Below are 27951 nucleotides of genomic sequence, written 5' to 3'. Positions count from 1 at the left end.
TTTATATGCAAAACCGGAGGAAATAATAATGACGCCAACACAAAACAATCTGAATAAACCAATCTTGAGTTTGTATTAGTCTCAGGGTTGATACATTCCTAGAATTACAGAGAAAATTCAGTGACAAACCACAGAATTGAATCCATCAAGGGCGGGGAACCATCCTTGGACAGGGAAGAGGTAAGGAATCTTTGCTACCACAACCCCTTCGAAACTAACAGTCGCAGACATAAATATATGGAGAGATTCCTACAGTTATCATTTGGATGCTACAGGAGACATTTTCAGTGGGGGACGGGAAGATGAGATGTTTGCCCTGAGTTACAAAAGATGAGTGCTTAAGGCTACAATCCAGCGCACACTTACTTAGGAGCAACCCCCCCCCCCCACTGAACAAAGCAGGGCTTACTTCTGAGTAGACAGGCCTAGGATTGCGCTGTTGGAAACAAAGAGGACAGCCCCAGCAAATCAGGCTGGGGAGGAAAGGAAGATGATGAGGCCGAAGGAAAGGGAGGAGGGAGACACAAGGGTAAGTATTGATTGAATTAACACTCAATTATATCCCGCTCAGGAGATGCAGAAAGCTTCCAGTGGTCTCTCAACCAAGCCAGGGGCAGGCTGAAGGTTCATTTGACCAGCCTCATTCTCCGTGCCACAAAGGATTCTGGGACACAGAGTCTTCTGTTCTGCGTCTGGGCTCTGCACGAGAAACCAAGGTTTGCATGCTGCTTCAGAGATGCCTTAGGCATCTACTAAGCCTGCCTGTACAATCGTGGCAGGCCCGTTGCAGGGGATCTCCGCAGTGCTACCACAACAAGCAACCCACACGTACAAACGACGATTCAGAGGGTGCCCGTCTTCATTGGAAGTTCAGAAAATAGCAAGAACAATGCAGCAAAGGTTGCATCAGTATTGCTCCCCTGCTTATCTAGAGTAGCCCCATTTAACCGTAGAGTGAACAGGCCAGGAGCCTGCGTAGGTTCAGCTCAAGTGCACTGTGGGTTGAAGGAGGAGGACAACACTGTGAACTATTGCTGTGGGTGGTTTAGAGGAGCTTCAGTCTCAATGCCAAGAGGCAGCATGTGTAAACTGGCTAGTTCTATGTAGCAGCGGTGGGGAACCTCTGGCTGAACTATGTCTCCCATCAGCCCCAGTATGAATGGCTAATAGTCCATGGGAGTCGTAGTCCCAACAACATTCAGATAACCAAAGCTTCCCCACCCTTGCTCTACTACATTTTCCAAGGTGGGTCTTGTACACTGTGCTGGAATCTACCCATGCCATGGCTGGTCTTGTCGTCCATGCTACTATGCTCTCCATCTTACTATGGATATCATGTGGCCAGGAGTTCCACCTGACACAAGAAGCCATTTTTTTCTGCTTTGTCAAGGATCGCGCCTTAGCTCACTTGAATTGGTGAGGTAGATGCCAGCACTGGGGAAGAAGTTTAAAATCAAAGCTGTGCCAGGATAAGGGAGATCTGTTTGCTTGCTTGCTTGAAATGTATTAGGAAAAATCTAACAGCACTTTCCCACTCAGAAGTGAGCCCCACTGAATTAAATGGACCCTGCTCCCGGGTAAAGGAAGTCTAGAAATCCAGCCAGATGGGCGGGGTATAAATAATAAATTATTTATTTATTTATTTAATTATTATTATTATTATTATTATTACAGTGGTACTTCGGTTTATGAACACAATTGGTTCCGAAAGTCTGTTCATAAACTGAAGCGTTCATAAACTGAAGCGAACTTTCCCATTGAAAGTAATGGAAAGTGGATTAATCCGTTCCAGACAGGTCCGCAGAGTACTCAACCTGAAGCGTACTTAACCCAAAGCATGAGTGTAATTGGTTCCGGAAGTCTGTTCATAAACTGAAGCGTTCATAAACTGAAGCGAACTTTCCCACTGAAAGTAATGGAAAGTGAATTAATCCGTTCCAGATGGGTCCGCGGCGTTCGTAAACTGAAAATTCGTAAACTGAGGTGTTCATAAACCGAGGTTCCACTGTATATGATTGCAAACAGGTAAGAAAAGGATTCATAGCTATGAACAGCATTCAGAGGTTCAGAAAATGTGTTTTCGTCTAGATGGGGCAAGTTAAGAATCTGCTGCCATATATTTCCTGTGTCAGGGAGTTCCACAGATTGTGTTTGTCTTTGAGGATTATTACATTATCAACTCTACAGCACTTTCTATGGGCAAAGACCTCGACGTGGTCCAACTTGGATTGGTGAGGTAGACGTTGGCACTGAATGACTAAGCAAACCTAAACTGTAGAGGGATGGGGAGTAATTTTTGTTTTTAAATCTAACCAGGAACCCCCTCTCCCCACAGAGAAAGAAATACAACCAGTAGAAGTCAGAGATACACTGAAGGGTGCAGAAATATGGAAAAACCTGCTTCACTTAAGATGTGCCACGGAGATCCTATTTATTCACACACGTACACAGGAACCCATTTCTGATCATCAGTGTTTTCACCTGAAAGCAGACAGGATGGAACAGTGGAAATGTGAGGCTGCAGAAAAGCTGGTGGGCGGGAGGAGACAGACTGCCAATGAAATATTTTCTCTGGGAAGCAAGCATGTCATGGAAGGAGGAAGCAAAATTCACATTCAAAGTCCTAAAACCACCCTCAGCATCCTAAAAGTGGTCAGAACAGAGAATCAAGCAGGAGCAAGCACATGTGGCAAGCAGGAGATACAGACCGTACCCCAATGAGCCATTCCGGTATGTTGTATTTTCAGGTGATTTTAAAAACAAAAAACCTCCTATCTCACCTTATTTCACAAAATCTGTCTGCACTGGAATAGCTCTTATAGGAAATACCAAAAAAATGCAGGGGGAGAAAGATGGACTTTGGAAACTAGCCCTCCCACCAGATACAGAAATACACACACGGAGAAACCCTTCCACTTTTTGTACAAGGCCACCTGCCGCAAGCTCCTGCCTAATTCCATGTTTTAAAGAGGGGTGGGGGCTAAGCCGAAGCGATCAAGGCGTTGCTAGGACTTTAATTCCCATCAGCCCCATCAGCAGGCATGGCCAGTGGTCAGGAATGATGGGAGCTGTAGTCCAGCAACATCCAGAGGACCTCAAGCTTAGCTACCCCCTTCAAAGAGACTTCAGCTCATCAGACTCAGAGGGAAAAGCAGGGAGGAACGAAGGGAAAACTACCTGAAAAGGAAGAGCCACTGTGTATTTTGCTGGTAAAGAACCTTGAGGGTTTCCCCAGCTTGCATTGTTTGCTGCAGCAGCACCTCCCGTTTCGATTCTGCGCATCTGCACAGACCCCCACCCTAATAATAATAATAATGTCTGTAGTATCTTCTTTCCATTGAGGGCATGTCTCCAACCCTGGGCAGACCGAGTTGCCCCTAGTTTATCCATATGTACACCTCACTCTTAGCTTTGATGATCGAACAGGGGGTGGGGAGCGTGATAGAAGACAGAGCATCGCAGCAGGTGACACCTGCCTCGCGCTGGCCAAATCCCACCGAGACAACCCCCCAGGGCTTCAGGGCTGCTCTGCCGTGTGGTTCTGGAGGTGCTGCAGCAATATTGAGCTGTTCCGGGAGATCTTCCCAGGCTCAGAGTGCCCAAAGTACCTGCCCTTCTCCTGCTGCCCATGGCGCTGGCCCAGCACTCCCCCAGCACCCGAGGCTTTCCCCAAATCAAGGTGGAAGTAGGGCTCCGTGGTCTGCAAAGGGTCGCCTAAACTCTGCTTCCCGTCCCCACCACGATCCTTCGGCCGCAGCGATGCACCCCTTTCGGAGACGTGGTTTCCCCTCTGCAAAAGGACAGCCGAGATCTCCGTGAAGCTCTCCCCAAATTCCAGGGGGCTCCCGGGGTCCCTCCCCTTGCCGCGATGGTTTCTCGGCGGCAGTGTCTGCCGCACGGCCCTGGCTTTCTGTACCGTGTGTTCCATCTGGTGCCGGATCAGAGCCAACCTCTCCGGGAAGCCCTTCCCGCACTCGGGACACTTCAGCAGCTGCCCCTTCATGTGGCCGGCCTGGTGGCACGACAAGCCGCCGGCGTCCACAAAGCTCTGCTCGCAGTCGTGGCACTTGTAGGGCTTGGTGCTCGGGCGGCGGATGAGGGCAGCCATTTCGGTGGAGACCGGAGGAGGTCTGTCGGCAGGAGAAGCTCTCTTCTGCGGCGGAGCGGCAGCCAAGCTGTCTTTAAGCGAGCTGTCACCCAGGGTGCCCAGACCAGGCCCTTCTTCGGGTGGGGTTTGTGAGGCGAGAGCTGAGCTGTCTTGGAGGCCCAGCCCACCCGAAGACGCCTCCTCATGTTCAGGGGTGCTCTCAGGTGTGGAACCGTCCAGAGTCTGGGCTTTCGGGTGGATTCTCTGGTGCAAAGTAGGCCTCAAGGGGTCGCTAAAGGGCTGTTCGTCCAGTGGGGCACTCTCGTGGGGGCTGGGCACCACTTTTTCGTTGGAGGGCTGGTCACCAGAGAATATTTTCTGAGCCGTGGTAAAACCTGTGTCGGCAGGCTCCTCCATGGGATCGCTCAGTTGTGTTACAAGATCTGGGTCGGCCCGAGGAGGTTCTCTGGATTCAAGACATCCGTGCGTTTCGTCCCCCAAGCTCTTCTGGTGGAGCAAGCGGCCTTCACAGTCCTCACAGGCCTGGCCACACTCCACACACTTCTCGCAGACGTGTTCCCCCTGGTGCCGAGTGAGGGCCAAAAGGCCCTCAAAGCTCTGCTCGCACTGGGGACATTTGTACAAATCCTCTTCCATATGGGTCATTCGATGGCGAGAGAGGGCTGCGCCATCGGCAAAGGCCTGTCCACACTTGGAGCAGGCCTGAGGCCTCCGCCGGTGGCTCTGCTGGTGGTTCCACAGGGCCAAACTGTCCTTGCAGCCTTCCTCACGCTCCAGACAGCCCCACGACGCTTCCCCCTCCTGACGCGGCACGAGAGACTTCCCGACAGCAAAGCTCTCCCTGGAATCCACACGCGCCAGCATCTTCGCGGATCCCGGGCCAAACAGGAGCTCGGGGTCCTCCTTGCACCTCCCGCTCTCCTTGTGCTCCTCAAGTGCCTGGCTGTCGACAAAGCTCTCTCCACATGCCCCACAGATGTACAGCGAGTGTGCTTCTTGGTGCTGCACCAGAGCCAAGCGGTCCTTGCAGTTCTGCCCGCAGACGCCACATATCCAAGATTCATGGTTCTCCTGATGGGAGGCTAAGGCTCCGGAGTCCCCAAAGCTCCTCCCACATTCGGTACAGATGTAAGACGTGTGGCTCTCCTGGTGCTGAGCTAACTTGGCGCCATCTTGGTAGCTCTCCCCACATACGTTGCAGACGAGGGAAACGTGGCCTTTCTGGAGCTGCACAAGTCCGGCTGCATCTTTGCACTCCGGCCCGCACATGGCGCAAGTGGTGCCACTCTCCGGGTGCGATGCCGGCGCATGCCTTTCCCCACAGGTTTCCCCCAGGCCCTCTGGCTCTCTGGCACCTCCATTGCCGCTGCATTTCCCGTCCTGTTGCTGCTGGTGGCGCTGCAGCTCCTCCTCCTGGGCGAAACGCCGCCCGCAGCCGTGGCAGACGTGGGGCCGCTCCTCCATGTGGATGCGCTGGTGGGTGATGAGGTTGGAGCTCTGGGAGAAGCGCCGCCCGCACTCCTCGCAGTGGTAGGGCCGCTCGCCCGTGTGCGTCCGCCGGTGCTGCGTAAGGTGGGAGCTGCGGACGAAGGCCTTGCCGCAGTCGGGGCAGGCGTAGGGCTTCTCGCCCGTGTGGATGCGCTGGTGGCGGATGAGGGTGGAGCTCATGCCGAAGCACTTGCCGCAGTCGGCGCAGCGGTAGGGCTTCTCGCCCCGGTGGATGCGCGAGTGCAGTGTGAGGTTGGAAGCCAGCGAGAAGCTCTGCCCGCACTCCCCGCAGGCGTAGGGGCGGCTCTCGCTGTGGCAGCGCCGGTGCCGCTCCAGCGCCGAGCTGAGCCCAAAGGTCTTACCGCAGTCCGCACAGCGGTATGGCTCCACCCCCATGTGCAGGCGCTGGTGCTTGACCAGGGTGGCGCCGTGCCCGAAGCGCTTGCCGCACTCCTGGCACTGGTAAGGCTTCTCGCCCGAGTGCGTCCGCTGGTGCTGGATGAGCTCGGAGCTCTGGATGAAAGTCTTGCCGCAGTCGTTGCAGCGGAAGGGCTTCTCCCCGGCGTGGATCTTGCGGTGCTTGACCAGGTTGGCACTCTGGGTGAAGCCCTTGCCACACTCGTCGCATTTGAAGGGGCGTTCGCCCGTGTGCGTGATCTGGTGCTGGATGAGGTCCGAGGAGCGGTAGAAGCTTTTCGGGCACTCCGGGCAGCGGTAGGGCTTCTCCCCCGTGTGGCTGCGCTGGTGTTTGATGAGGTTGGTGCTCTGGGAGAAGGCCTTGCCACACTCCCGGCACACGTAGGGCTTCTCCCCGGTGTGGGTGCGCTGGTGCTGGGCCAGGTTGGAGCTCCAGGAAAAGGCCTTGCCGCAGTCGCCGCAGACGTAGGGCTTCTCGCCCGTGTGCGTCCGCCGGTGCTGCACCAGGTGGGAGCTCTGGGTGAAGGACTTTCCGCAGTCGGTGCACGTGTTGGGGCGCTCGCCTGTGTGGATGCGGCGGTGGCGCACCAGCTTCGACCACTGGCTGAACGCCTTCCCGCACTCGCCGCAGGGGTACGGGCGCTCCCCCTTCCCACGTTGCGGAGGGGCCGCAGTCGGCGAATCGTCATCCCCGACGCGACCTCCGGGCTCCATACATAAGATGCCCTCTTCTTCTTCCTCCTCCTCCTCCTCCTCCGCTTCCACTTCCTTCAAGGGCTCCATCTTCTCAGCATCACCTGGCAAAGAGGCAAAGAAGGGAGAAGGAATCAGAAACAGGGAGGCCTCAAATAACCTGAAGCAGGCAGAAACTTTAATCTGCCAGGGCTCAGCTGTGCTAAGGTTTGGGACGCCATCCAACAAAAGCAATGCTCCCTCCATCCACACAGGATTCCCTTCAACATACAAAGCAGCCTCAGAGTACAGTCCCATCTAAAGATAAAGGTAAAAAAGGTAAAGGACCCCTGGGCGGTTAAGTCCAGTCAAAGGCGACTATGAGGTTGCGGCGCTCATCTAGCTTTCAGGCCGAGGGGGCCGGCGTTTGTCCACAGGCAGCTTTCCGGGTCATGTGGCCAGCATGACTAAACCACTTCTGGCGCAACGGAACACCGTGGCAGAAACCAGAGCGCACAGAAATGCCATTTACGTTCCTGCTGCAGCGGTACCTATTTATCTACTTGCACTGGCGTGCTTTCGAACTGCTGGGTTGGCAGGAGCTGGGACAGAGCGATGGGAGCTCACTCTGTCGTGGGGATTTGAACCGCCAACCTTCTGATCGGTAAGCCCAAGAGGCTCAGTGGTTTAGACCACAGTGCCACCTGCGTCCCTACAAGCCCATCTATCCCGTTTCTAGCCACCCTGGAACTGAGCTTGTTCCCCAGTACCGTTCTGTTTTGGGGAGACCCCATGGACTGCATCAGCTCGAGCATTTAACTAATCACCCATTTGGAAGCTAGGAAGGGTATTTTCCTCCCCAGACCAGACAAGTATTAAATCGGGAAGCTTTTGTTTTATCTTCTCCTTGTTGCATGCTAATTAATACCTCCCACGCAGACTGGCTGCCCCCATGCAGCTTCCTAGACACACACAAACACACCAACCGGCTGGGCTTTTGGATCCCGTTAGTGCTTCATGCACTTGAGTTAATGATGGAGGTTGCTGTTTTATTCATCAAGTCATTCATCGCCATTTAATACGTTGCCTTTAATTAATATGTCTTTTGCTGGGAAAGGACTTGAAACGTCCTTGAATTATGAGCGGTATCTAAATGTTGTTGCTCTTAAATGAATGCAAATTCTACAACCCTTGTCATCCCTGACCACTGGCCCTGCTGGCCGGGGCTGATGACATTTGGAGTCCAACAAAATCTGGAGGGCTACAGGCTCCCCACCCTTGATCCATAAGTGAGGTTAGAGAGCCTGATGGAAGTGGGAGTTGCAGGAAGTCACAATTGGTCGACTTCTGAGGAAAGGGAAGATTTCACAAGAGTGAAATCCTAGAATTAAAGAAACAACCTGGGGGAAGAAAAGGGGGGTATGGTGGGGGAAATCTAAACCTTTGGAAGGAGAGGGGGAAATATGTGTTGCAATGGATATGAATGGGAGAGAGATGTGGGTCTTGAGCCCTCCAATCCCAGATGAATGGCGTGAGAAGGATGGTGGTATGGACCTTATATCCCCTCGTTTCAAGACAAGTCATTCCGGTTTTATCTTTCCCACCTGCATGGGTGATTCTCAGGGTCTCTCCTTCCTCCGAAGTTCCAGGTCCATCAGGATCGCTTGCCTTCTTTGTTCCATCCATGTGGGATGCTGCAGCAGGAGCATTTTCTAGGGGACCTGCAGAAGCAAGAGTAAAAAACAACAACAGGCTAAGTCCATGTGCCTTACCTGAGATGTTGAAAAATCTCCTTTCTATCAGGGTCAACAGCACTAAGCCATATCAGTCGCTTTCAGGCCGTGTGCTGGGGAAACCTGCGGTTCCTCTACTTAATAGGAGATCAATACCAGTGAAAGGCAGCTCGCTCCTTGGTACCAATCCTCCCCTGATCACAGAGAGCTGCAAGCAAACAAGAGTGTTTGGAATTCGCTCCTGCAGGAAGCATTGATGGCCAACATTGATGGAGTTGCGGAACAACTCCAGGCACGCCTGGAAGAAGCGGACCATTTGGATCCCTTCCAGTCAGGATTCAGGCCTCATCATGGGACTGAAACTGCCTTGGTCGCACTGGTCGATGATCTCCGGCGGGCTAGGGACAAAGGTAAGAGCTGTTTCCTTGTTCTGCTGGATCTCTCAGCGGCTTTTGACACCATCGACCATAACATCCTTCTGGACCGTCTAGAGGGCTTGGGAGCTGGGGTCACTGTCATGCAGTGGTTCCGCTCCTTCCTCCTGGGCCGTGTTCAGAAAGTGGTGGTGGGGGATGAGAGTTCAGACCCCTGGGCGCTCACTTGTGGGGTGCCTCAGGGTTCTGTCCTCTCCCCCATGCTTTTTAACATCTATATGCAGCCGCTGGGAGAGATCATCAGGGGGTTTGGGCTGGGTGTCCATCAGTATGCTGATGATACCCAGCTCTACCTCTCTTTTAAATCAGAACCAGTGAAGGCGGTGAAGGTCCTGTGTGAGTGCTTGGAGGCGGTTGGAGGATGGATGGCGGCTAACAGATTGAGATTGAATCCTGACAAGACAGAAGTACTGTTTGTGGGGGACAGGAGGCGGGCGGGTGTGGAGGACTCCCTGGTCCTGAATGGGGTAACTGTGCCCCTGAAAGACCAGGTGCGCAGCCTGGGAGTCATTTTGGACTCACAGCTGTCCATGGAGGCACAGGTCAACTCCGTGTCCAGGGCAGCTGTTTATCAGCTCCATCTGGTACGCAGGCTGAGTCCTTACCTGCCCAGTGACTGTCTCTCCAGAGTGGTGCATGCTCTAGTTATCTCTCGCTTGGACTACTGCAATGCGCTCTACGTGGGGCTACCTTTGAAGGTGACCCGGAAACTACAACTAATCCAGAATGCGGCAGCTAGACTGGTGACTGGGAGCGGCCGCCGAGATCACATAACACCGGTCCTAAAAGACCTACATTGGCTCCCAGTACGTTTCCGAGCACAATTCAAAGTGTTGGTGTTGACCTTTAAAGCCCTAAACGGCCTCGGTCCGGTATACCTGAAGGAGCGTCTCCACCCCCATCGTTCTGCCCGGACACTGAGGTCCAGCTCCGAGGGCCTTCTGGCGGTTCCCTCATTACGAGAAGCCAAGTTACAGGGAACCAGGCAGAGGGCCTTCTCGGTAGTGGCACCCACCCTGTGGAATGCCCTCCCACTAGAGGTCAAAGAGAACAATTACCAGACCTTTAGAAGGCATCTCAAGGCAGCCCTGTTTAGGGAAGCTTTTAATGTTTGATGGATTTCTGTATTTTAGAATTTGTTTTTTTGGAAGCCGCCCAGAGTAGCTGGGGGAACCCGGCCAGATGAGCGGGGTATAAATAATAAATTATTATTATTATTATTATTAACTTGAAGTGGCTTTTAAAGAAGATTAGACAAATTCACCGAGAAGGTTATTAAGGGCTGGGTAGCCGTGATGAGCTATGCCCTGCCTCCATGGTAAGAGGCAACAATGCTTCTGAATACCACAGGAGGGAAGAGGGCTCTTGTGTTTGGGTTTCCCACAGGCATCTGTTTGGCCAGTGTGAGAACGGGACGCTGGACTAACATGGGACATTGGCTTGATCCAGCAGTGCTCTCTCCTCAAGGACATACCGTATTTTTCGCTCCATAAGACACACTTTTTTTCCTCCTAAAAAGTAAGAGGAGATATCTGTGCGTCTTATGGAGCGAATGCATGGTCCCTGGAGCCGAATTGCCCAGGGGTGAAAGGCACATCATGCTTTTTTATTATTATTTTAAGAAAGAGCTAAAGGCTAACAAGAGGGAAAGAGAGTCTTGAAAGGAACCCACTCAGCAGCTGATTGCAAGAGATTGGGGAGGGAGATAAGGGAGCTAGCTCCCTTCCTGGCCCGCCCAGGCCTCAATAGTTGTCTGCAGAGGGAGGCTGTTTGTTTCCCCAGCGACATGTGACTGGCTGATTAGATTATCTGTCTGGAAACTGTAGACATGGGTCCCTTTCCTTTCCTAGAGAAGCTGCAGAAGTGTGAGTTGAACCCCATAAAAACAGGATTTTTTTCCCTTTGCAAGGTAAGCTCAACAACTTTGAGCTGATCCTCAAAAATGGAGCTTTCCCCCTTTGCAAAAAAGATGCACAACTGTGAGTTGATCCTCAAAAAATGGAGCTTTCCCCCTTTGCAAAAGAAGCTTCCTCAAATATTTAATGGGGAGCGGCGGCGGCAAAGGAACCTAGGCCTCTAGGAGTTGGCTGCTATGCCTAGAACAATTCAAGAAAGCAATTTTTTTTTCTTGTTTTCCTCCTCTAAAAAACTAGGTGCGTCCTATGGTCAGGTGCATCCTATGGAGCGGAAAAATACGGTAATTTCACTCCCCATAAGCAAGACGTAATTGCACTCTCCCCATAAGCAGGATGTAATTGCACATTCCCACCTGAAATTCTCTCAAGACTGATCCTGCAGGTCACATGTTGTCAGCATAACTAGTGGCATGATTTTGGCATCTACAGGCACATCTTTAAAAACAAAAAGTTACATGCACCGCCCAAAAAGAAAGAGACTGGGGAACGTTAGCTCCATAGGTGATACCCACTCCCCAGCATCCTGTTCTCTGCCAGCCCAGCCCATAGAGGGGGGACCATAGACTGAACATTCCTAGGTCCAAGCGATTCCTGGCTCTCCAGTTGCTAACCAAAAAGCGAGTGGGGGGGCAGTGACAGCTGTGGCAACGGCTCGCTCAGGGTGGTTCAAAAATATACCAAACAGCAATGCACACAACATAGCATTCACACCTCCTGTTGGTTCCACTATAGCACAGCAGAATGCAAAAAGCTTGTTTTTATATTGATAAATATAGATATAGATATAGATATCCAGAATGTAAAGCGAGCAGCTAACCTAATGCTCCTGTGATTCTTCGCCCCATCAGGCTAACCCAGGAACAACGGCACAGTCAAGCAGACATTGATGTTTTTACTTGGGACAATTTCTATGAGATTTGATGCCCCAGTTTCAAGCCCTTATCACAAAGACGCCGACAAGCAAAGGGACCCAGCACAGCAGAGGGTCTGTGCAAAACAGGGAAGCCACAAAGGACCCAAACTGCTCTACCACCTTAGCAAAGACATGCCTGCGAGGGACAGGTCCTGCTTCTGCCTTTGTCTCTAGAAGCTACTACAAAACTCAGCCTTGGCAGCTGGGAACTGCCAACAAACGCCCACTTGAGAGAGGGCCAAGTCCAGATACAAAATCCTCACTCCCCGGTTCCTTAGTGCCTTAATTTACGCTGCCCTCGTGATGGGGACTTGCCACAATTTGCAAATGGGGGGAAGTGGGGAAAAGAGAAAAATAATAATGATCAATTTAACTCAGGGAAGTGGGCAGATTCCAAACGGGTTGCAAGTGTGAAGTGCGTACAGACAGACACTTTAGCACTGAAGGTGAAGGCCACATCCACACAGAACATTTAAAGCACTGCTCTACCACTTTAAAGGGACGCAGGTGGCGCTGTGGGTTAAACCACAGAGCCTAGGGCTTGCCAATCAGAAGGTCGGCAGTTCGAATCCCCGCGACGGGAGGTTGTTCAGTCCCAGCTCCTGCCAACCTAGCAGTTCGAAAGCACGTCAAAGTGCAAGTACCGCTTCAGCGGAAAGGTAAATTGCGTGTCCATATACTGGCTGCTCTGATTCGCCAGAAGCGGCTTTGTCATGCTGGCCACATGACCTGGAAGCTGTACGCCGGCTCCCTCGGCTAATAACGTGAGATGAGCGCCGCAACCCCAGAGTCGGTCACGACTGGACCTAATGGTCTGGGGCCCCTTTACCTTTACACGACTTTAAACAGCCCACACCCCGAATCCTGGGAACTGTCATTTATTAAGGTAAGGGTGCTGAGAATTGATAGGGGACCCCTATCCCCCCTCACAGAGATGCAATTCTTTTTCAGTCAGGCTCTTAGTCAGGCATCCCCAAACTTCGGCCCTCCAGGTGTTTTGGACTACAATTCCCATCTTCACCGACCACTGGTCCTGTTAGCTAGGGATCATGGGAGTTGTAGGCCAAAACATCTGGAGGGCCGCAGTTTGGGGATGCCTGCTCTTAGTTCATTAGCACGAGTGAGGTGCATTGTTTATTCTGGCCCAGGCAGTTCTGCAGGGCCCCAAGCCAAGGTCTTGCCCAGCCCTGCTAGATTCCTCATCCCCACACACAAGATCTTTTGCAACTGGCAATGCCAGCAATCGAGCCTGGGACCAAGCCTGCATGCAAAACACTCGCTTTTTGCCACTGAGCAGTGGGCAGCTGGCTGAGCCGGAGACCAGCTGCATCTTAACCGCTCATCCTGGCAGATCTTTCCATAGTGTTGCTCCTTACTCAGGAATAAGTCCCATTGGACACGGTGGCACTTCCTTCTGCGTAAACGAAGTTTAGGATTGTGCTGCACAGGTTTATCTCAGCTAAAGAGTTGTGCAATGGGCTTCACAAATATCCAAAGAGCTCCCTTTCAGGTTTTTTTAAATAAAAAAACAAGGAACCTGTGACCCTCTGGACATTGTTGAACTAATTCTGGCTGACTCCATGGGCTATCCCTGTATATACTCTGAAATGCATTGGTCATTGAGTTTTACTGCTGATCTTATGTTAATGCAAAACTTGCTAATGAAAACTACTATCCACACAAACCTGCCCGAGTTCTGAGCTCTTCAAGGGAGATCCATCTCTCGGTTCCATCACACTCACAGGCAGCAGGGCCTTCTCAGTGGCTGCTCCCAGACTTTGGAACTCCCTTCCTAGAGAAGTTAGACTGGCTTCCTCCTTGTCCTTCTGCCAGCAGGTGAAGACTTTCTTGCTCCAACAAGTGTTTGGGAACCAACTGCTTTTAATAAGGGAGCCGGTGCCGTGCTGTTTTTTGTTGCAACTGTCTGTATGCTTTTAATATATCTTAGAGAGAAAGAGAGTTTTAATTATACTAATGTTTATTGTTTTTCATGATTTTTTTCTGTATTTTTTAGCTGTTCTTATTTTATCTGTAGCCTACGCAGAGTCCCTGCCAGGGGAAATGAGAGGGTATAAATAAACAAAACTATCATTATTATTACTTGGGGAAAGCAACAGAAGAATTGTACAAGAAGGATCAGTGGACTATACAGAGTTAGGGGGTTAATAGATGATGATTCACAGCTAAGGAGCAAAAAGGGTTGTGTCCCTTCTTTTGGCATGAGACAAGGTGTTAGCACCCCACACTGTGGTTCTCTGTCCACAACTGCTTCAGAAGACACACACACACACACACAAACGCTCATCCTCACCCGCTATATTTCACAAAGCTTAATGCAGAATAAATGGCACTTCCCCTTGTTCTCATTGTTAGAATCAACAACGCAGATCTGGAACGCTTTTTCATCAACTAAATGTGCCTTGCCGAGCAAATACGAAAATCCCGCTCTCAGGCTGCAATCCTATGCACGGATACTTTGGAGTAAACGGCGCTGGAACCTAAGGGCTAGGATCGCGTCGCTAACTCCCTTCCCCAGGCTACGACAAGGAGATCGAAGTGATCTGAAGTACAAGGCTGCCGATCTCCCTGTGCCAGCGCTCTCCAACACTAAATAATGACTTATGTTTTGATCCTTTGCAAAAAAATTAAAAAAAAATCCTGCATTTGGCCTGTCCACACAACCGCCAACGCCAACCCCCGTCTCTTTTGTTTGCAAAATAAAAAAAAAATAGAAATGTACCCATTTCCCAGCTCTTGCAAGACACCCTACAACTTACCATTGCAGCTGCCGCTGCCTCAGAGATCTGCAGCTCTGGCGAGATCTTGTCCCCCACGGGGACCCCCCCTCCCCATAAGGCCAGGGGAGCCCCCCGCCCCGAGCTCCCTGTGCACTGCAGTAACCCTGTCCCCGCTCACCAGCCACCGGGGCTCAGGGTGACTGGGAGGGAGCGAGTCAGAGGAAGTTCCCTCCTCTGCACGGTCCCCTTCTTCCGCCGCTTGCAGGCAGGGAATGGAAAGGAGAAAGAGAAGGTATTCTCTATGGTGGTTAACCATTTCAATTTAAAGAGGCAGTTGGCCGGGGCCGAGCCTCCTGGCTTGCTTTCTGGGACGGAGCAGGCTCAGGGAGGAATCCCTTGGCTGCAGCTCCGGGAAGGCGCATTGCGCCCTCGTGGGCGCATTCGATTTCCAAGGAGCGCAGTGGATTTGGGGAACCAGGATTACCAGATCAGCTCGGCGGTCCTCTGCATAAAACCGGTCCAGAGCAATAAGCACCGGGAGCCAAGATTCCCCAACCCCCCTTCCTCTTTTTTGTATATAAATTTTAATAAGTCTTCTGTTATACAAATTAAGATACTCATTTTCTTTAAGACATAAGTGCCTTCCCTTCTTCTCTTTCCATGGTTCCTTTTACGTATCATATATCCCTGCATATTTTACAAAAACTATACCATTCAATATTCCATTATTGCATCCATCAAAACTGATTTACACTGTTGAATTTACCTTAATGCTGCCAGCGATTTCAGCTATACATAATTATTTCCCATATATTCAATAAATGTTAACCAATCTTCTTTGAACGTATGTTCTTCTTGTTATCCTATTCTAAGTCTGTGAGTTGTGCATATTTTTTTCTTCTTTTTACAGATGCAAAGGACTCGTTTACAAAGCTTTAATACCTCCTCTGGTGAGATATTTAACTCATGGTCCTCCTTTTCTATCTGGCTGGAGAAAGCTGCTCCTGTTGAATTTCTGGCTGCCATGGGGAATTTGGGAGGGTGGGAGGTGGCAGCCGTATTGTGGGAGAGGGCAAGAGTTTGAAAGCTGCCCACCACCAGAGAGAGAGAGAGAGAGAGAGAGAGAGAGAGAGAGAGAGACTCCTAAGGGTGTGGAAGCAGTTTGTGGTTCTTCTTGGAATTAGCACGGTGTTTCCCCAGGCTAATGAAGAAATTATTTTTTAATCAAGCAATCAGACCAACACACACACTCCTTGAGTGCGTTTAATTGTTTAATTAGCCGGTAGGCAGCCTTGCTTACTCACTGTAGTCAGGCAGGTTGATTTAAGGAAAGCGATGACAGCCGGGATTCCCCAGACCAAAAGACAAAATCCACAGATTTCCTTTGAACATCCTGTTCCATGTGCAAAATGAAAACGTCACGTGCGCTAAGCAGGGTCTTTATTGCAGTTGCCCCCAAGATTTTGGGAAGCTTTTGGTCTGGTGTTTCATTGGTTTTTATATTCTGTTGGAAGCCTGCCCAGGGTGGCTGGGGCAACCCAAATGGGCGATGTATAAGTAATAAATTTATTAAGATGTTTATTATTAACCTCCTGGCGTTGGGTGGTGTTATTGGCACCAGTCTATCATTGTTGGTCTTGTGTGTTCTGATCATATTTTAATTTGACTGCTTTATTCTTGTTACATCTGTTTAGTTTACCCTGATTGTTAAGACTACTGCTATTAATTATAATTATAATTTTAATTTCTTACCCGCCCTTTGTCCTCAGGCCCCTGGAGGGGGGGTTACAATTTAAAACACAACATTAACAACAATGTAAAGGTTTAACATTAAAAATGCAACCACAAAACATAGGGTGGGTCCTGAAAATATATACCTCATGTATCAGAGGCCAGGGTAAAGAGATGCCTCTTCAGCTTTCGCCCCAAAATGTATAAAGAAGTTGCCAGATGGCTGCACCTCTGTGGGGAGGCAGTTCCACAACTTAGGGGCTGCCACAGAGAAGGCCCTCTCCAGGCCCACCCCCACCACCCTGAGCTTCTGAGGGTGGCAGAACCACCAAGAGGCCCCCTCTGCTAATCTTAACATCCATGGGGAGTTTTAGGGAAGAAGGTGGGCTTTTAGGTATATGGGGACAGTCCCGGATTCACAGATGCCGTCCAAGTTTCTGATTTGATCCTGGAATATCCGGCTTTTCATTAGGACGTCCCTTCATCAGAGAAATGTTGGAGGGTATGGAGTTATCCAACCCCCGAGCCATCTGAAGGCAGCATAGGGAGGGTTTTTTAACGCTTCATGTTTTATATATGTTGGCAGCCACCCAGAGTAGCTGAGGCAACTGAGTCAGGTGGGGCATAATTTATTATTGAAGAAAAAGAGTTTGGATTTGATATCCCGCTTTATCACTACCCGAAGGAGTCTCAAAGTGGCTAATATTCTCCTTTCCCTTCCTCCCCCACAACAAACACTCTGTGAGGTGAGTGGGGCTGAGAGACTTCAGAGAAGTGTGACTAGCCCAAGGTCACCCAGCAGCTGCATGTGGAGGAGCGGAGACGCAAACACAGTTCACCAGATTACGAGTCTACCGCTCTTAACCACTACACCACACTGGCTCTCAATTTATTATTATTACTATTACTACTACTACTACTATTGAATTGGACATCCCTATTTTCATCGGAGAAATGTTGGAGGGTATGGAACAACTTGAATTCGGCCCAGAATCGAACTGGCAACCAACACAACTGTTTTAAAACAGAGGTTCCCTGGGAAACCCAGCAGGTGATCTGGCCACTGTTATTTGGACCAATGGGCATTTCTGAGTCACCTTCAAGGGCAGCCCCACATAGAGCACATTTCAGTAATCCAACCTGGGAAAGGGCACTCTAAACCAAGGCCACTTGAGCCTCCAGTGACAGTGGGGAATCTGGGGAATCCCCCGCAGTTGCATGGCCAGGTGGCAACAGCAGCCAGGGATGCTTTCAAACAACTTTGGCTGGGGAACCAGTAGCTTTCTTTCCCAGAGAAAGCATATATAGCTTTGGCCCATAGCCTGGCTGAATTACTGCAACATGCTAAATGTCTTTTAAAAGCATTTTGGAAGTTCTGCTCATGCAAAATGCTAGTTTGGGCCTGTTTTTCATGTGACATGACTGTCTCACCTTCAGTGGCTCCCAGGCAGTTTCCCAGCTCAATTCCAAGTGCTGGTTATGGCTGTTAACAGTACAAATGGTTTGGCACCAAGTAAAAGGTAAATAGGTAAAGGTAAAGGACTCCTGGACGGTTACGTCCAGTCAAAGGTGACTATGGGGTGCGGCGCTCATCTCGCTTTCAGGCCAAGGGAGCCGGTGTTTGTCCACAGACAGCTTTCTGGGTCATGTGGCATGACTAAACCGCTTCTGGTGCAACAGAACACTGTGACAGAAACCAAAACGCATGGAAACGCCGTTTACCTTCCTGCCAGAGCGGTACCTATTTATCTACTTGCACTGGTGTGCTTTCGAACTGCTAGGTTGGCAGGAGCTGGGACAGAGCAACTTGTGGGGATTCAAACCACCAACCTTCTGATCGGCAAGCCAAAGAGACTCCGTGGTTTAGACCACAGCGCCACCTCCTTCTATGCGATCCTACTCACTTGCTTAAGACCTCAGTGGAGGTCTTTTACGCCAGCTTCTTGTGCTCAGCATATATACAGTATAATTGTTTTTAATGTTATTTTAAAACCACCTTAGAGGTAGAAAAGCAGGCCAATAAATAGATGAATGTAAAGAACTAGCAGAGGTCAAGACCGTCGTGTCTGAAACAGAGTCTGGTTACACCATTAAGAATAAGATAATAAATCATTCTACGGAAAGGGCATAAGACAATTGCTCACTTTGTTGGATACTAGGCTAGAACTGCAGGATACAAGTCAGACAAATCAGATAGTGGAATATTTACACACAGTCTTGCTCTGTATTTAAGGCATAGTTGTCCATATACCACGAAGATTCATTGTAAAATTCAAGGTATAAAGACTAACACAGATACAGTACCCTCTTGTAACTAAAATGTGTATTGCTTTTGTAGCTGCATCCTAGCTGAAGGGTGTGCATGCACACATCTCGGCTGATTATTAAAATCTAATTGCATATAATTAAGAACAATGAAGCAAAGGAAAGGCATATCGGCCCCTGCGAAAAAAACCATTTTTGCATGTTCATATAGGGTTAGCCAGCATGGTGCCCTCCAGATGTTGAACTCCAACTCCCATCAGCCACAAGCTGTGTGGCTAATGGTCAGGGATGATGGGAGCTGTAGTCCACAAAATCTGGAGGGCTACCCATTACGAATTCATGGAAATACCTGTCTGAGGGAGGGCAGGTAACTCCAGAGAAACACAGTAGAGGACAGACCCAAAGTTTATGGGTTAGGAGAGCCCCAAGACTCAAACCGTGCAGAGAGACGGCAATCCTGAAGTTCAGTAAATAAGAAATGTACACCCAGGTGTGCCCATAAGTCTTTATTACAAGCAAGTGAAAGAGGCACAAATTGGTGAATGAGATAACACAGTTATGCTACATTCTTAATCGACTGCTCCCTGGGGAACAGGAAGCAGAAGTCCATTCTCTTCCTTCTCAGGGTTTTCGCATCGACATCTTGAAAACAGCTTGATTGCTCAAGAATCTGTGAAGGCGTGTTTCAGCCGCTCCAGCTCTCCTGCTGTTCACAAGAGAGGTGTCTTCCTCTGGAAAGGGCTGCCCAGCTACCTTACCCAGTGTATTGAAAAGCTAATTTCTACCTCTCTTGAGAGAAAGTGAGGCATTGACAGGCTCACAGCGCTGCCCTCAGTTGGCTCTCGGTTCCCTGTTCTGGAACCAGTGACAAAACACAGGAGAATCAGGCTAACTCTGCAATTCCCAACATGGTGCCTGTGGGCACCACAGCACTCTCAAAAAACACCCTGGCTGCTCCCAGCTCCCTGCCGCTCCCAGTTCTCAATGATTTCCCCCCCCCCCTTGGGATTTGGTTTGTTGGAAGTTGTTGGGTTTTTGCAAAACGTTGCCTGCTTTTGTGTTTTATTTGTTTACAGGTGTGTGCAGGTGTTCTACCTTTTGTCTGGAGAGGGTGTCATTATGAGGATTGCCGGTTTTTCTTCTGTGAAATGGGCATTTTGTGGAACCCACAACAGTTTTTTGGTTTCCAAACGTGCCTCCTGCACTCTAACTAGTAGGATTCATTGCCTTTCTCCGACCTGGGGAAGGAGTTAAGAATGACTCCAACCTTACCTTTCTCTTAAGAGCCTATTCTCTCAGAGGTTCCCTTTCCTGAATTTTTGAGAAATTCCGTTGTTCCTGCAAGGGGACCATGACAATAAAGATCTATTATATTCTATTCTCCTGGTGTATGTCCTCCAGTCAAAGCTGGAAGTAAAGAACAATGCTTCCTCACAACTTTTTGTCCTCGCCTCAAGGGCAGAGTGAAGAATAAAGGCCCTTCTTCCCAACCAGAAACAATTACGTTTATGTCTTTGGCAAGAGGAGGTGGGCACAGGGGTAGTTTTAACAGGTGCAGGGCATGTGGAAGATCTGCTTGCCAGAAAGCAACTATTTGGCAGAGAATAAAATAACTAAAGAGGAAAATTCAGACTAGTGCTTGGGATTTTTCCCACCTAAAAGTGAAGGGTGGAAGAATGTTTAGAAGGCAGCAATTAAATGTAATTACCTTTGGAAAGCTGAAGATCAGTAGTTGAAACTCTGCCAAGCACCAATTACAACTAAAAAAACACACAAATCATTTATGCCAGCGTTTCAAACAAAAGAAATCACTGGAGTGATTACCAATATGTCCTTAAAATATATGCACTGAGTCCACAGTACATTATTGGCCCAAATACAGTTAAAAGGGCTACCCACCTATCTGGGAGTGTAGGATACTGAACTCAATGGGATTTACTTCTGAAGAGGATTGCAGTGGAAATTCTACTAAAATCAATGCTATGGATTAAGGGTGACGTAGCTCATGCATCCCATTGAACATGCAGGCAGGCCAATCCTATTCATGTCTACTCAGACCGCATTCACACAACACATTTCCAGCACTGTAATTGAGAAGTGAGAGTTTCCAAGGCATGCTCTGGTTCATGGGGTCACAGAGAGCCGAACACGACTAAGACGACTAAACAACCACAAGACTGCTTTAAACAGTTGTGGGTTTCCCCCAAAGAATTCTGGGAGCTGCTGTTTGTTACAGGTGCCAAAAGTTGTTAGGGAACCCCCTCACAGAGCTACAATTTCCAGAGATCCCTTGAAGAGGGCTTGATTGTTAAAGGAGGGGAACGGACGGCATCCTAGCAACTTTCAGGACGCTTAACAAACTACAGCTCCCAGCATTCTTTGGGGGAAGCCATGGCTGCTTAAAGTGGCATCAGAGCATTTTAAAGTGTGTGGTTTGAATGTGAGGTAAGCTCCATTCAGTTCCAGAGAGACATGCAGCTGAATAGCGTACATATTTATTCAGAAGAGACCATAGCTAAGATCAACCATGCAGCCCGATTCACAATTAGCAAAGCCACGGACTGCCTACTTTTGAAATTTTTGATATTTCCATGGTAGTTTTTGTGATGTGAATGGGGCCACGGACTCCTTGGGTGGGTTTCGTGGACCCCCTTGGGGTCTGCAGCCCACCAACAGGGAGCCACTGCTATACAGAAATTAGCTGCACCAAGCCCAAATGACATCAATAAGCCCACCAAAATCTCCCCAGGATCAAGCTGTCTTTAACAACTAAATTTAATTTGACAGGAACCGTTGGGTTGTATCCAATTATTAGTTATGCCCGGAGTAGACCCAGATAAATTAATGGGCATGATTAGGTCCATTAATTTCAGTGGGTTTACGGTATTCTGGGTTCTGCGTTGGTAGAACTCAACGTAGGGAAATTAATCAACAATACTAGAACAATTTAAAATGTACGCTTGCTTCTCTCCTAACTGTATAAAATAGTATTATATGTGTGTCAACCAAATCAGACATAATGTATTAATCATTCTAAAGATGGACACACGGGTCCCACTATCCGAATACAATGCATTTTCAGGAAATCAGGAACCATTTTCATTGATTCCTATGGGGAAATTTCTAATGTGTTCCCAACCATGGAACTTAAGAGTTCAAAATTACAAAAGAACAAAAAACAAACAAACATGAAAACCCTCTGAAATCTTACAAAAGGCAAATAAGGAAGGGAAAAAATGCTCTTATTTGTCTGATTTCTCCCCCCTTTTTTCCTTCCCTGCCACCATGGTTTCTGGCAAAACGACCACGGACCAGCAAAACACAAAAAATAAGACTTGTTTAAGGCAACTTATTTGTTTACAGTTCTACACACAGGTCTGGCTGTTTGGCTACCTGAATCTGCAGTGTGTATGGCGAGATTGGGTACAAATTCCTCATGTTTGGATAAGTGAATTTTCGTATGAGTATTTGGACAGCGGGGCCTATGTGTTTTTACATTTAGCTCTGAATGCCACGAACTACTGCAGCAGTCTTCCATTTTCCTCAGCAATTTCCCCCTAAGTTAATTAAAAATAAATAAATCAGAGGTTTTGGAACAGGAATTAATTGGAGATGCCATGTCCTACTTATAGATCAAGTGCTCTAGAAGGGCTATGAAGAAATCAGTGACAGTAAAATTGACAGGATTATTGGAGGGAAGAGTGTCTCCACAGAGGAACATGTCCTCTTCTGCCTCTTGTACGCCCATGTTAATATTAGGGAGCATTTCTGAGGAAAAAAGATGTTCCCTGAGGACAAACATACAAGAGGTTATGAGGAGAATATTTTTGTCTTCAACTTTCCACCCATTTAAAATGTCCCTCACACAGGATTTTCCTTTTCCTCTACTACATGGGTAGGCAAACTAAGGCCCAGGGGCCCAATTGCCTTCTAAATCTGGCCCATGGAGGGTCCAGGACTCAGCCCGTTTTTACATGAGTAGAACGTGTCCTTTTATTTAAAATGCATCTCTGGGATATTTGTGGGGCATAGGAATTCGCTCTTCTTCTTTTTTCAAAATATAGTCCGGCCCCCCACAAGGTCTGAGGGACAGTGGACCGGCCCCCTGCTGAAAAAGTTTGCTGACCCCTGCTCTACTACATGGGCCTGCTTTCTGCTGACCCTAATTTCCGTATTCACACCTTCTGTGATTCAAAATGGTCTCCCAACTTATGAAAAAGCTGCCCCACTCCCTCTGCCACACCATTCTCCAAAGCAATATTATGATGCCCCAGGATTCGATCCCCACCTAAGTACCATTTTTGCCCGCCACCATTTCCTCAGAATTCCCTTCGCCATATAAGCCTCTGCTATTCCCCTCAGCCTCGTGCCAAATTAATCACTCTCCATGTTCCGCTGTGGAAGAACCATTCAGCGTTCAAGTCTCATCCCCTGCTGAAGGTACCAGCTTGTTCTTCATTGTTAATGTAGCTGCTTCTCCTGCAAGACCTGAGGCCCCTCCCCTGAAATGCGCCTTTTGGTGCCGCGTGTACTGCAGGAGGTATCGGAAGCGCTTCCCGCATTCCTGGCACGCGTACGGCAATTCCCCGGTGTGGATACGCTGGTGCTGCATGAGAGCCGAGCTCTGGCAGAAAGCCTTCTCGCAGCATGGGCATTTGTACGGCCTCTCCCCGGTGTGAATGCGCCGGTGTTGCAAAAGTGCCGAGCTGTGCCCAAAGCGGCGCCCGCAATCCTTGCAAGGGTACGGCCTCTCGCCGGTGTGGACCCGCTGGTGCTCCAGCAGCTTGGAACTCTGGGAGAAGCCGTGCCCACAGTCCTCGCATCGGTATGGCCTCTCGCCGGTGTGGACCCTCTGGTGTTGCGCCAAGTGCGAGCTCTGCCGGAAGCTCTTCCCGCAGTCGCTGCAGATGTAGAGGGTTGGGTGGTGAAGCTGCAGGGCCGTCCCATTTTGGTGGGTCTTTTGATGTAGTGCCAAATGCGCCCTCTGGCTAAAGGCGCGCCCACAATCCGGGCACTGAAAGGGGCGTTCGCCCGTGTGGACTCTGCGGTGCTGCAAGAAGTGCGAACTGACGCCGAAGGTCTTCCCGCAGTCCTGGCACTCGAAGGGCTTTTCTCCGGTGTGGACCCGCTGGTGGCGCAGCAGGGTGGAGCTGAGGCCGAAGGACTTGCCGCAGTCCAGGCACTCATAAGGCTTCTCCCCGGTGTGGGTGACGTGGTGCTGGATCAGAGTGGAGCTGAGCGAAAAGCACTTCCCGCATTCCTTGCACCGGAAAGGGCGCTCCCCGGTGTGGGTCCGCTGGTGCTGGGTGAGGGAGCTGCTCTCGGAAAACGCCTTGCCACAGACGCGGCAGGCGAAGGGGCGCTCCCCGGTGTGCACTCGCCGGTGGTTCAGCAAGTTGGAGTTACGGTTGAAGCACTTGCCGCAATCGGAGCATTTATACGGTTTCTCTCCCGTGTGGATGATCTGGTGCTGGATAAGGGTGGAGCTGAGGGAAAAGGACTTTCCGCAGGTGCCACAGTTGTAGGGCCTCTCCCCCGTGTGGACCCGCTGGTGCTGAACGAGGTTGGAGCTCCGGCCGAAGCACCTGCCGCAATCGGGGCACTTGTACGGCTTCTCGCCCGTGTGCGTCCGCTGGTGCTGGAGAAAGGTCGAGCCCCGGGTGAAGCATTTTCCGCAGGCGCCGCACCTGTAGGGCTTCTCTCCGCTGTGGATGCGGCGGTGCTGGCCTAAGATGGAGCTGGTGCCGAAGTATTTCCCGCATTCGGGGCACCTGTATGGTTTGTCAGGTGCAGAAGGGGAAACCAGCGAGGCGACTGCAAGGGACGACTCGCAGTTGACGTCCCGTTGACTGGTGCTAATGTCAAAGTCTCGGTCACCATCGCTGACATCCAAGCAGAGAACACGGTCCTCTCCATTGTCCACATCAGAATCAAAGTCCTCAATGGAATCTCCATCTGCTTCTTCCTCCACCTCTGGAGAGACACTTCGGATTCCTTCCACATCTGTATGGAAAGCTTGAATAGGGCTTCCACCTGTGTCTTGGTTAATGTCACCGTCCACGTCGGAAGACAAATCTTGGGCACCCTCCTCATCTAGATAGACATGTACATCATTCTCCCCATCTAAATCCCCATCAGCTTCTGGAGGATCATTCCAGTTGCTGCCACAAGTTTGCTTACACTCTGTGTTTGAGTGCAACTCGATTATTTTCTTGATCTCGTCAACGTCCAACTCTGGGTGAGCTCTCTGTTCTCCTTCAGCGTCCAAGCCATCATGACATCTGCTACGGACGTCCTGTTTGGGTACATTTTGTAACCCAGCTTGGTATCTGGTATCCCCACCACCTTCCAAACCTTCGATAAGCTGTTTGCTCTCAGCACAGCATCTGCCCTCATAGCATCTCCCGTACATATTGACTGAAACGCCCACGTTGGTGGGAATGGTGTGCAGTCACAACTCTAGGATGACGTTCCTCATCGCATTGATCCTCCTCACTGAAAGACAGGCACAAGGTACCACTGAAGAGCTCTTGGAATCGGGAATCGGGAATCGGGGTGGCCGTTTTCTTCTTTCAATTAAGAAGGAGCACATCCCTCGCGCATGGTCTGCAGGCAACGAGAATGAAAGGAATCAACAAACTAAGCTCACATTCTTGCCTTGGTAAATGAGTAGGGTTAGTGTGCAAATTCTGCACCAAGCAGCTCAATTCCTGCACCAAGGTGACCCAGAGGAAAACTTGCTCTTTCAGACAAAGATATACATCAGGGATGGGGGAACCTGTGGCCTTCCAGGTGTTGCTGGACAACAACTGACCTCAGCCACTACAGGTTCCCCACCTCTGAAATATTAAATATGCATTTAATAGACCTTTGCAGTTGGTCAAACTACAGTAAATTCCCCCTGATATCTCTCTCTAAAACAGGGGTCCCCAAACTAAGACCCAGGGGCTGGATGCGGCCCAATCGCCTTCTAAATCCGGTCTGCGGATGGTTCGGGAATCAGTGTGTTTTTACATGAATAGAATGTGTCCTTTTATTTAAAATGCATCTCTGGGTTATTTGTTGGGCATAGGAATTCGTTCATTTCCCCTCCCCTAAAATGTAGTCTGGCCCCCCACAAGGTCTGAGAGACAGTGGCTGAAAAGGTTTGCTGACCCCTGCTCTAAAATCTCTCTGCTTATCTTATGGAGCACCAGTCCTATAAACCCTCTGATCTTTCAAGACCTGTGTCAGAAGCACAGTTTAGGGGCTTTCCTCTGTGGGCCCAAATCTGGGGCGGGGCTTCATTGGTGGTGGCTCCAGTTGTCTAGGGCTCACTTCCTATGGAGGGGGGTGGACCCAAACATCTCATCACTGCAGCCTGAAAAAGGAGACTGAAATACGGTATAAACAGAAACAAATTACTTTCATCACATACATTGCCTTAAAAAAGAAGGTGGGATAGCTCAGTTGGTAGAGCATGAGACTGCGAATCTCAGGGTTGTGGGTTCAAGCCCCATGTTGGGTAAAAGATTACTGCACTGCAGGGGGTTGGACTAGATGACCCTCAGGGTTCCTTCCAATTCTATGATTCTATGATTTAGCATTTCTTATATAGCTGATTTCTTATTTTAGTACCGTACTTGTTTGAAATACGTCTTGAAATACATCTTCAAACGAAGCATAAGAACTGCATATACTACATATAAGCGTCCCCTCGCTCTCAAATGTTTCTAGTGCTACTCTGCTGCTGAATTTGTCGAAACTCCTGACCTGGAAATGGATGGTGAAGCAATCAGAGAATAGTTCCTCATAGGCCAGGACTCCCTCACAAGGCTGCTGACATCTCTGGCTGCAGTGGCAGATTGCAGGAGGTGCCAGGGAAGCAGAGGTGTTATCAACCTCACCTGGTCCTTAAGATGCTGTCATGTTGTGCGGATGCCTGATGACCGTCTTCCAAAGCAACTACAGTACTCTATTCCGAACTTAAAAATGGAAAGTGTAATGCTGGTGGTGAACAAAAGAGGTTTAAAGACTGTCTCAAGGCAAATCTAAAAAAAATGTAGTGTAAACACTGACAACTGGGAAACACTGGCCTGCAAGCGCTCCAGTTGGAGAACAGCCTTTACCCAAGGTGTCATGGATTTTGAAGACACTCGAACTCAGGACGCAAGGGAGAAATGTGCTAAGAGGAAAGCATGCTTGGCAAATCAACACCGTGATCAACTCCCGTCCAGAAACCTATGTCCCCACTGTGGAAGGACATGTGGATCCAGAATTGACCTCCACAGTCACTTACGGACTCATTGTTCAAACCGTGTTTATGGAAGACAATCTTACTCGGCTATGAGTGATTGCCAAAGAGAGAAGAGTAACTGCAAAAGTTACAATTCACCAAAAACAGCTTCCGGACTGCAATGTCCTCCTTGCCTAATCTCACTGCGTCTGTCACTCATTACAGGGCAATGGATCCGCATGGCATATTCCTACCATATATAGAAAGGCAATCTCATAGTGAACTTTGGCTCTCCGTGGAGATGGAAAACAGGGTTAATTGAAAAGAGATTGTTCTCCTCCATGCACACAGAACCATAATCACACCACACATCACTATAGATGCTCAACCTCTGTATCCTACAATTGCTAGCGTGAATTTGGAATTATTTGAAGAATTCATGCCATTCACAGATTGGCAGAGGTAGGGGGGCAGGGAAATTTAATTTTTTTTAAGAAACCCACTCTTTGAACACCCTAAATCAGGCATCCCCCAAACTGCGGCCCTCCAGATGTTTTCGCCTACAAGTCCCATCATCCCTAGCTAACAGGACCAGTGGTCAGGGGTGATGGGAATTGTAGTCCAAAACATCTGGAGGGCCGAAGTTTGGGGGTGCCTGCCCTAAATTGAACCTATAACAACATGTGGTGAAAGGAATTTTGAGAGAAAGAATGCAACCTGCAGCATGCAGAATCCAGAATGGGAGAAGACCCTTCTTGCAGCGGCGAAAACATGGACAAAATGTACAAGTGCTCACAAAACCTTTAATTGCCCGTGTGTGCCTTTTTGGGGAAGATGATGGGGGGGGGGACAATAGACACGATGTCCACATATTATGTTTTCCCTGTGGGAAATGCGGGTGTTTTCTATAGAAAACGTGTAGGGTTGACACTCTCCTTAAACATTAGATGAGGAATGAAGGAAAGGACGGGATTGAAAAGGAACGATGAAATCAGAAATCCATTGTAATTACAAAAAAGAGAGAACCCTCTAAGAGGAAATGAACCAGATCTCTGATTTCTCATAACAGCAGCATGCTCTTCAAAGCATTCAGCCCCCGCTTCCCTCCTTATACGTAACTTTTGCCCTCTGTCTTTCCCCCCTGCAATTATTTTTGCGCCTCTGACTCACCCAACGCGCCCCCTTAGCGTGGCTGCAGTTCGCTCCGCTTTGTTGTATTGAGGAATCTTCCCTCTGAGCCCCCAAACCTCTTATGTGTCACTAGGTGGGAAGGGGAGGGGGCGAAATCGAGCTTGAAACAGGAAGAAGTCCATCTCTTATT

General features: G+C 49.4%; 1 protein-coding gene across 1 annotated transcript; it reads right to left on the bottom strand.

Moving 5' to 3' along the window:
* Positions 1–54: 54 nt before the first annotated feature.
* LOC118095535 (uncharacterized) lies at positions 55–27951 on the bottom strand. Its single transcript, XM_088654737.1, has 6 exons — positions 27801–27951; positions 22851–25021; positions 14605–14677; positions 13367–13435; positions 8290–8406; positions 55–6810 (listed from the first exon to the last, which is right to left on the bottom strand). The coding sequence occupies exons 2-6, from the start codon at positions 24825–24827 to the stop codon at positions 3518–3520; spliced, it is 5529 nt and encodes a 1842-aa protein (XP_088510863.1). The 5' UTR covers positions 24828–25021; positions 27801–27951; the 3' UTR covers positions 55–3517.

This window comes from Zootoca vivipara, chromosome 12 (assembly GCF_965207765.1).
Source record: "Zootoca vivipara chromosome 12, rZooViv2.hap1.1, whole genome shotgun sequence".
NCBI lineage: Eukaryota > Metazoa > Chordata > Lepidosauria > Squamata > Lacertidae > Zootoca > Zootoca vivipara.
The sequence above is the reverse complement of the archived record's forward strand: the minus strand, read 5'-3'. Positions and strand labels throughout refer to the sequence as shown.

Excerpts from the sequence above, each read along its gene's own strand:
- LOC118095535 (XM_088654737.1), bottom strand. The coding sequence starts at position 24,827 with ATGTACGGGAGATGCTATGAGGGCAGATGCTGTGCTGAGAGCAAACAG. Across the intron at positions 13,436-14,604 it reads CCCAGTCACCCTGAGCCCCG|GCCCTGCTGCCTGTGAGTGT; the intron begins GTGGCTGGTGAG and ends GCCACTGAGAAG. Across the intron at positions 8,407-13,366 it reads AGAGCTCAGAACTCGGGCAG|GTCCCCTAGAAAATGCTCCT; the intron begins GTTTGTGTGGAT and ends TTGCTTCTGCAG.